Source organism: Columba livia, chromosome 10, assembly GCF_036013475.1.
Source record: "Columba livia isolate bColLiv1 breed racing homer chromosome 10, bColLiv1.pat.W.v2, whole genome shotgun sequence".
Lineage (NCBI taxonomy): Eukaryota > Metazoa > Chordata > Aves > Columbiformes > Columbidae > Columba > Columba livia.
The window spans coordinates 5,548,697-5,557,941 of NC_088611.1; the positions used below are offsets into that span (position 1 = coordinate 5,548,697).

General features: G+C 55.7%; 1 protein-coding gene across 3 annotated transcripts in view; it reads right to left on the reverse strand.

The window, feature by feature from the left end:
- Positions 1 to 149: 149 nt before the first annotated feature.
- DNAH1 (dynein axonemal heavy chain 1) overlaps positions 150 to 9,245 on the reverse strand; it is a 74,078-nt gene continuing 64,982 nt past the window's right edge. For 2 of the 3 annotated variants that reach the window (XM_065075076.1, XM_065075074.1), the window contains 18 exons: positions 9,006 to 9,155; positions 8,465 to 8,625; positions 8,132 to 8,357; positions 7,855 to 8,050; positions 7,082 to 7,233; positions 6,403 to 6,603; positions 6,046 to 6,186; positions 5,429 to 5,587; positions 4,922 to 5,053; positions 4,569 to 4,829; positions 3,979 to 4,158; positions 3,716 to 3,892; positions 2,780 to 2,950; positions 2,458 to 2,588; positions 1,927 to 2,071; positions 1,448 to 1,654; positions 808 to 1,042; positions 150 to 403 (listed from right to left, as the gene is read on the reverse strand). In XM_065075076.1, the coding sequence (XP_064931148.1) occupies positions 282 to 403; positions 808 to 1,042; positions 1,448 to 1,654; positions 1,927 to 2,071; positions 2,458 to 2,588; positions 2,780 to 2,950; positions 3,716 to 3,892; positions 3,979 to 4,158; positions 4,569 to 4,829; positions 4,922 to 5,053; positions 5,429 to 5,587; positions 6,046 to 6,186; positions 6,403 to 6,603; positions 7,082 to 7,233; positions 7,855 to 8,050; positions 8,132 to 8,357; positions 8,465 to 8,625; positions 9,006 to 9,155 (3,147 nt within the window). In that variant the 3' untranslated portion in view covers positions 150 to 281. The remainder of the gene's footprint in view (positions 404 to 807; positions 1,043 to 1,447; positions 1,655 to 1,926; positions 2,072 to 2,457; positions 2,589 to 2,779; positions 2,951 to 3,715; positions 3,893 to 3,978; positions 4,159 to 4,568; positions 4,830 to 4,921; positions 5,054 to 5,428; positions 5,588 to 6,045; positions 6,187 to 6,402; positions 6,604 to 7,081; positions 7,234 to 7,854; positions 8,051 to 8,131; positions 8,358 to 8,464; positions 8,626 to 9,005; positions 9,156 to 9,245) is intronic. The other variant, XM_065075075.1, reaches the window with a different exon arrangement.

Consider the following 9,245-nt stretch of genomic DNA (forward strand, 5'->3'; position numbering starts at 1 on the left):
GAAGAGGTGCATGAGGGAAGGGAGAGGGGCGTGTGTGTGGCTGGGAGCACTGGGTGCCTGCTCCAGGCCACATTGTGCCCCTGGCAGCTCTTCTGCAGTGCTAAAAACTTAATTGTGGGGATTGCAACACCACCAAGTGAACATGATGCTGGTGGAGGCGAACTTGGATTTATTGACACAGCTCGGAGGGCGGAAGGAGAGGGGGAACAGCTGCTGCCAGTCAGCGCTTGGCTCTGCTGCTGCCTGTGATTCCTACCTCTGCGCAGGGTGGGGGTTTCTGGCTAGAAGTCCAGGGCACAGATCAAGGCTGTGCCCCGTTTGATCCAGTGCTTCTGGGGCTTGTCTGTAGGGATCTCCACAGCAATCACGTAGTTGGTGGAGTGGCCCGTTGTTGACAGTGTGCCTGTAGTGGAGGAAGTGAGGGCAGGAGGGTGGTACTGCAGCTCTGGCTGCTGCATGCTGATGGGAAGTCCCATACAAGTAACCGTGTGTGAGATCCCCTGGCCCATCCCCATGCTAGGTGCCAGGCTAAGCAGGGCTGGGGGAAAAGGCTGGTGTATTTTTGGATGTGGGCTCAAGGAGAGCCTGGCCAGAGGCACTGCTGTGTAGCCAGGGTCCCCATCTGCTCTGTCTCCACAACCAGAGCAGGAGAAACCTTCTTCCTTGCGTGGTCTCAGCCAACAGTGCCCAGCTCCCTGTCGATGTATGGTAGGAGGAGGAGGAGCTCCTGCAGCCTCTCCCAGACTGCCTTTCCCATCTGCTTCTACCATCTCCCTTGCTTCTGGAGAACTGTCTTAGGGCACTTACCTGCACGAGTGAGAGTCCTGTAGATTGGGCACAGGTAGATGCCAGTGACTGGAGGCTTGCGGTTGGGGACAGGCAGCAGCCAGATGACAGCCATCTCTGTGTACAGCTCCTTGGGGCGCGACTCTGCTAACTGGAACGCAGTGGGGTCCCAGCGGGCGCCTTCGAGAAACAAGCCGTGGATGTAGCAGCCTTCTTTGGGAGGGCGGGTGAGTTTGTTCGCTGACTCCTTCATCACCTGCGGCAGAGAGTGGGCCCAGGGCCCTGATCGAGGCCTGTCCCTGGAGGGGGACCCCAGGACCCCTTTAAACTGCTCTTAGCTAAGTCAGTGCTACCAAAGCAGAGCCCACCCCAGTGTTCAGATGAGCTGAGCTGGGTTTTCTGGCATCTCACATCATGAGGCTGTGAGACAACCTGTGGAGAGGGATGTGGCAGGTCCTGAGAGGCAGAGAGGTCTCTGTGCTTTGTGAAGGTCTCTGGCAGAATGGGCAGGTGTATCTAAGCACAAAGGGGGCAATGGGGTCCATGGGCAGCTTGCAGTTCACTTCTGGGACAGGTCAGGGCTAGAGCTGTTGCCTTTGTGGCTGCCTAGCAGCAGATTCCTCAAAAATCCAGAAAAATCCAGAGCCCCTGTCTGACTCACCTTGAAGCTAAATGAGATGGTGTCAATGGAGATGACGGACTTCCTGGCAAAGTTCTGCAGTGTCCCAGTGAGGAAGGCCTGGGGGAAGAAGAACCCGCTGATCCAGAACACGGAGGGGATCCCACGGCTGATCCATTTCTGCAGGAATTCAATCCGCAGCACCAAGTCATCCACCCACGATGCCAAGGGCTTCAGCGATGGGTAGGCCTGCAGGGACACACAGGGAGGGTGCTGAAGACACACAAGGACAGCCCAGACCTCATGCCCCCAGTGCTGGCAGCTGCCCAGAGCTCAGGGGCTCATCCAGCCTGGGGCCGGGAACAACCGTGAGCTGCACTGGGCAGGAGACATCTCCACGCCAGAGAAGTAAGAAGAGCCAGCTCCATGTGAGGCAGCCCAGGCCAGCTGTGGTGGTCAATGACCCGTTCCCCTGGTTTGGGTGAGCTCCTGCAGGTGGCTGGGTTGGCCAGGGCACATACCTTGGCATTCCACATCTCGGGGACAGTGTTGTTGTACAAGCTGCTGGCCATCAGCTCCAGCTGAGAGGACATCACAACCAGGCCCTTGAGAGCTTTCAGCAAATCCTTCAGTGTCTGAGCAATCACCTCCAGGAGCTTGTTGTACCTACAGAGAAAGAGCAGAGGGAGCAGAGTGACTCAGTGCAGTGGTTTATCACCCACATCTGCCCAGAGAGGGTCTGGATCTCTGTACAAGTGAAGCTCTTCCATGTAACCTACAGCCCCATTCCTCTTCAACGAGGTCTCATAGCTGTCCCCCACCCCGGATTACTGATGGTAGTGGATGGAGACACTAGTCAGTTCCTGCAGGACAGGGACCGCGTGAAGGCCCTGGCTGGAACAACACAGTTGTTACTGTGGCTGTCAACGCCGCTGCCATGCTCAGCAATGAGGTTCCTCCCGGGTGGGTGGGAGCAGGGGCCTGCATGTTTCTGCTGTTCCCCAAGGGACCAGCTGGTCACTGACCCAGGACATGATCCTACAGGGGTTTACCTTATCACTTCCTGCACCAGCACCATGTTCATGGACTCTTCGTAGAGCAGTGGGTACTTGCGGATCACCTCCTGCACATTCATGGGGTCAGGAACCTTTGCCAGGATCTCCCTGGCAGTTTCCTCCACGAGCTGTAGAGAAGCAGCAAGTGGGTGAGAATCCTCTCGGCCATGTCTGCTGGGGGCAGAGAGCTAATGGCTGTCTGGCAGTGACCTTGCTGGCAGCCAGCAGGCAGGGTGGCAGCTGCTGAGAGCTGGTGTTTGTGCTCGCTGCCCATGCCAGGCACTGGCTGCCAGAGCACTGATGGGATCGGGTCACCCACCTCTTCCCTGCTGCGTCCTCCCACCGTCAAGGTCTTGGGTTGCAGCTGCGTTATGGTCCCCAGCAGAGCAAACGTCTCGTTCTGAGCAAAGGTAATGTCGGCATTGTCGTGCAAACCAAAGAGCTCCGGACTGTCGTTGAGGGGCAGGCCCCTGATGTACTGGAGGTAGCCCTGGAGAGGAGCCCAAACAAATAATGAGGCTGAGACCACAGCCATAAAGCTGTGGTGCCCCTTTGGGCCTGGCCCAGAATAAATGACTAAGCCGTGGTTGCTGGATAAGCTAAACCCAACAGATCACAGACCAGCAGGTTCAGTGGGGAGATATTTGTCTTGGTGTTTGAGATTCATTCACCTGACCTTTACAGAGCTCCTTGTCTCCTGCCAGAACCAGGAGACCTAACTCACAGCTTCGACCGAGGGACAGCCTCTGTGTGTCCTCAGCAATGCTGCCTGACACAGGACTGGGGCTGCTGGGGACACTGAGAGGGTGGCAGCTCCTCTGAGCCAGCTTTGGTGGCTAAGCAGAGGCCATGGCCATGGTTTGTGGTATGGCTGGGGAGTCAAATTGTGTTTGTGTGGAAGCAAACATGCTACAAGAACAGGCAGCTTGGCAGTGAGCTTCCTGCTGTGCCTCCTGCAGAGCTCCTCAGGTACTTTAGGTGTGTGATATCAAAATGATTCAGAGTATAAAAGCTTTCAGCTGGGGAACTCTGGTGATAGCTGCTACCACCTCCTGTGCACAGGGACAAGATTTTCCTCCTGTTGTTTGAAACAGATGCAGCTTCCTGAAAGCTGCTGAACATCCCCATGTTCTTACAAATCTATATTCCCCCAAGGAAGTGGCAATGCAGTGGGCTTCAGGGAGGAGTAGATCCCCTTTGTACTACGACAATCCCCCTGCATCTATGAGCTGCAATTTGTTGCTGGAGTACTCACATCAAGATCAGAAGAGGTGCTGATCTGCTTGTAGACCCCCGATTCAGAATAGGCAAAGTCAGGAGTCAGAACCTCGGGCTTGTAGAAATCTTCCAAGATACTCATGATGCAGCGCCTGTCCCAGTCGTCAGTCACACGGCCCCCGTAGTTGATCTCCCCGGCCGTGTACTTGAGCACCTGCAAGGGACCCACCCTGGCTTTCCAACTCACACGTACACTGGGAGCCCATTCCTCCCGTGGGAGAACCCACCTCACATGCTTACCTTGTAGGGGATGTCTGTGTATTCGCTCAGGAACATCTGCAGCTGACTGATGCAGATGCGGAGGTCTCCATCTGTGAACTCATAGGGGATGTTGAACCCCAGAGGCCCAAACTTTTTCCTCTCCAGCATGTTCCCATGGAAGAAGCAAAGTGACAGCAACAAGGATTTAAACTCCGTGACCTGTGGGAGGGAAGCAGAGAGAAGAGGTGCTCAGCTTTGGAGAAGGCATCTTAGAATGGGGCAGGTTCCTCCAGGGACCTGGCAGAGTAGATGTGCCAGTTCAGCAATGTCAGCTGGAGCCTGGAGAGGTGGAAACCTGTCAGCTGCTGTGCTGGGAAGGCTGTGCCCTCCTCCTGTGCTTAAAGAGAGCTGAAAGTGCCTTGTGCCAGGCCTCTGCAATCCTGTTGGCTTCTGTTTCTCAAAGTTAAACTTCTAATTGGCTCATCAGAGGAGCTGTAGGCTTATGAGAAATACCACCAGCCCAACCCCAGAAGATCTATGCCCAGAGAGCAGAAACATCTAGGTGGAGAGGATACATTGAAGTAGGCACAGGCTGGGCACTGCAAACCAAAGCACAACCTGGGTCTTACCTTGGGGCAAGAATTCAAGAAGTCATCACTGAAACTAACGTAAGACTTGAGCAGGTTGGCTTTGACCCCGCGGGGGGGCTCAATGGTCATCTTGGAGCCATTCTGGAGGATGGACACAGGGAAGTGGTTGCTTGGAAGACTGGTGAGCCAGAGGCGAAAGTCCCGATGCACCTGGAAATCCAGAGGGCAGCACGTGCTCAGGGGGTGCAGGCACAGCCACTGCAGCTGCTCCTGCACTGACACTCTGGTTTTATGGGGAACCTGTGGATGGATGGAACTAGATCTGGGCTCCTCCCAGGGCTCAGCCTCCCCATCCCCCCAGGGCGGGCAGGCTGCTCAGTGGAACCACTCACCTCACTGGGGTCAATGCCCTCAACCAGTCTCTCCAGTGAAGGCATCCAACTTGGGGCCAGGTGGCAGTTCTGGAAGAAGACCCAGTTGCCCCTCTCCATGGCACTCTGCATCATGGCTTCAGCACGGGGGCCCTAAGGAGGCAGATGAGGAGAGCTCAGAGACCCTTGTCCATTGTGGGCTGTGCCCTGCCGAGCTGGACAGGGAGGCAGCTGCTGGGTGGAAGGACCACTTTCCAGAGCTATAGCCTGGCTTTGTCCCCATGGCTCAGCTAGATCTTCCTTGTCTGATGGCAAAGCAAGGGCCCTTATGCAGCTTTTGCAAGCCCGTGGGTCATGGTGTGAGAAGGTGGAGGGAATGGATGACGTAGGCACGGATTTGAGAGAGAATCCTGAGGCAAGAGGGTGTTTTCACTGTGCTGCAAGTGTGTTTGACCTCCTTTGAGCTCAGTGAGATCACTGGGAGCGCCAGCAGGACAGTGCTGCCCCAGGTCAGCACCAGCAGCTTACCTGGCCTTGGCCCAGAGAAATGGCAGAGAGCTTTTGGGAGAACCTCATTTCTTCAGCAAACTTGTAGAGTTCAGCAGCTGGGTCAGTGCCTGGGGACAGCACAAACACCAGGGGGGTGGTGGCAGTGGACTCCTTGAAGACGACTGAGAGGTCAGAGGTCTGCAACACAGAATGTTGGTGAAAGTGGAGGGGCCATGGTAGCACCACGTGCAGTACCCCCTCATTCCCCGGTCCGCCAGCTGCTCTCCAAGGCAACAGTGTGCTCTTGGGTGCTGAGGCCAGAAACACGTTCAATAAGGGCCTGCTATAGCTTTCGTCTGGCAGCAGCGGGGTCAGGGAAGTGACCACTTTCCCATCTGTCAGCCAAACTCTTCCTCCATATGGCTGAACTACCTGCATCCTCCCAGTGCAGTTTAAGTGGTGGACCATAGGTAGGAGATCTGTTGACTAAGACGTGGTTCCCCAGTTGTAGGGACACTCGGTGTCCCCCTTCTCTGCAGCTGGAGAGACGGGAGCACTCTCACTGCAGCTGGAAAGTGCTGACAGCCCATTGACAGCAAGCTCAAGGCCTCCTCACGCACTCCTGGCCCCACCAGTGCTTCCTTTTGGCTGGTTACCTGGGGCTCAATGAACCGCCGATCCAGTTTCAGTGCCACAAAGTCCTGCATGGCGTTGGTGACCTTATCTCCCCGCAGACACCGCAGAACCAGCAGCTTCTGGAATGCATCAAGCTCAGTCTCCCACTTCCCAGGCAGGGGCTGCCTGCAAAGCAATTAGGTGCGTTTTAGGGGGATGTGCCAGACTCTTCAGCTCCCCAAGAAGCAACCAAGCTCCCTGCAAGCAGCCACTGGGATTTCAAAAGGGACAAGAACGTTTCAGTCACTTGGCTGAGGCTGTTGTCAGTAGCTTTGAAATCATCAGCAAGGAACCAGAGCTGCTTCCACTGGGGAAGCGCCAAATATTGCAGGGGGCACTTGCCTGTGAGGCTTGAGGCTGTCAAAAATGGCCCTGAACGCTGCAAGGTTGGCTGCAAAATCATCGGCAAAGCTGGAGAAGTTCTTCAGGTTGCTCAAGGCCAGGATGTTTCCCCATGCTCTCTCATTCAACCAGCCTGGAGCTGGGTTCTCCTGCATCTCCTTTATGGTCCCTCCTGACAGCAAGTACCGCCATTCCTCCTGGCAACAAGACAGGACGTGGTGAGGGATCATAGGCTACCTGCTTGGGCCTGAGGCGCATGGATTTGTGCTGTGTCCAAGTAAAATCCTGTAGTAACTTTCTGGCTGCCTCCCCTGCCAGGTGTGTGTGTGTTGAGGAACAAACAAACTGGAGGGTCTTGTGAGACCAACATCACTGTTCAGCTGCCAGTAGCTTTTCTATGTCTTCTAATCTCTGCCTGCTCCCTCAGAACTTCCTAACCTTTGCAGCAGTCTGGCAGCAAACCCGCCCAAGCTGCAGGTGATTTAGGCTAAGCAGCTCTGCATCGACACAGGGAAAGGTCTGAGATCTGAGTGCAGGGAGTGGTCCTGGGTTTTCCCATCAGCCTGTCCCCAGCCTCAGGGAACAAGGCTCCTCTTCTTCTTCGAAGGGACTGAACAGGCTGGGCTTGAGTTGCTCTGACAGGATCCCATCACAGGATCAAGGTGACTTGCTCACCATATCGATCTGCCCATCGTTCATCAGAATCCGTACGCAAACCAGGAAGGCAAACATGAGCTTGTGCTTCTCAAAGAGGCTACGGCACACATTGCTGTAGAGGCTGAAAGTGACGTAGTTGTTGATGTTCTCAATCCGGTCCTTCACAGCATCTGAAAAAAAGGCAACAACCAGATAAGGGTGGTGGCTGCTGTGGGTGACATGGAGGGTGCTCTCCCTGTCAGCTGTCAGTGCCTGGTGGAGGCACACCCGCACCCTGCCTGGGAAGAACAGAGGCTGCTCGCAAATACAGACTCGGCACAGAAACCCCTGTGAAAGCACACAGCTGTGAGACAGGCCCCAGCACTGGGAGGGTGTCCATGTGGCACCGCGGCAGCCTGCACAGCCCAGCCACCACCAGCCCGGTTGATGCGGCGGGGAGAGCTGCCCCAGCCCGGCAGCAGCAGCCAGGACCTGTGTGTGGAGGTGACACTGTGACAAACAGAGTTACACTGTTTCCAGGACAGCATGTACCATGACTATGCCCTGGCACTGACATCTCTCCTGCCTGGTCAGACAGGGCAGCAGAGAAGCAGTGGGGAAGAGAAGTGAGGGCTGGCTGCAACCAAACCTTCCCTTCTCTTGTGTGGGCACCACTCGGGGCAGCTCTGAGCTGTGCTGAGAGCTGACATGAGCAGGCATGTTTGCTATGATTCACAGGTGTCCTGCCTTCTGCTGCCACCAAGTCAGGAACACAGGGTAAGGAAGGGGATGGGGCTGTCATGGGCAGGCACCTGCTTTCTTGGAGTTACTGATCCCCATCAGGAAGATGTTGAGGAACCACTCGAGTGAGTACTGGTACATGGGGTCCACATTGGACAGGTCTGAGACACAAAAGTAGAGGATCTGCGAGCGGACGGCAACAGGCACATACTGCAGGCGGGTGATGTTGATGTCCTTCTCTGTCTGCTCTGCCACCATCATCTTGGCCTAGGGGACAGAGATGTCATGGTTAGTGCAGTGCTGGCAGGGGACACAGAGCAGCACACACAGAGCACCTCCATCTCTGACCTGGATCTCTCCTGCCTTGAGCTTGGATGCCTCCAGCACTTTGATGAGCTCCAAGTCATCTACAGGGTTTCCTTCAGAAGTGCTAAGCCGATACAGGATCTGGTCTTCTATCTTCTTCAGCTCCTGACGCATCTCAGCATTGCTAACAATGAGCTGGTTTCTAGCTTCTTCTAAGTCAGGCCGCTCTGCAGCCACCACTTGTCCCAGCAGTTGGTCTTCCAAGCCACTACAACAAAAGCCATGGAGGTGAGGGGGAAACAGCAGGCCCAAAAGCTCGAGGACCATGAGGAAAGAGGCTGAGGAAGGTGGGCAGCTGATGGAGTAAGCGGGTACCTGGGCGAGAGGGTGAAGTTGATGAGGGTGAGCTTTGTGGAAACCTCCGGGCTGTAGTGAGGGTTGGGAAGGCTGGTGGTGATGTACATCTTGAAACTGTCATGGTAGGGGATCACCGTGTCCCCCAGCTTCAGCACTGTGCTGCCTTGCTGTTTGAAGGTCTGTACCAGAGAGGGACAAATGCAGGAAGGCTGGGATGGCCACCTCTCATGAGGAAAGGCATCCTGTGGTGCCCGGCGCTCTGTAGTGAGGAGAGAGTCTGAAGACTCTCTGGACAGACGAGCTCAAAGCTGCCCAGCAGACCTGAAGGCCTGAACCTGATGGCCAAGGTAAAACATCCGCTGGCAGGAGACCGGGGTGTGCAGGAGGTAACCAACATGTCAGAGCCCTCGCAAAGACCAATGAGTACACGCCAGGAATCATGCCCATCAGTGCTGCCTGTCCAGAGAGACCTGCAATCCCACCCTGTCCCACCACAGCCCAGCCAGACCCCACTTCCAGCCCAGCCATGCGCCCTCCTTGCCAAGGCGAGACACAGAACCTGTTTCAGCAGGACAGGCTCAAGAGCTGGATCCAGCTCCTCGCCAACGTTCTCCAGCAGGAAGGGCTTCCCGAAGGTAATGGCATTTTCCAGAGTGGAGAGGAAGTCTCGGTCGTTCAGTCTGGTCACCTCCAGGCCATTCACTTTCTCCTGAAAGGCAGCAGGGGAGACAGGGTACCTGCACTGTCCTGCCCACCTTCACACCCAGCTCTGGTGTGTGGTACACTTCTCACTGGTGTA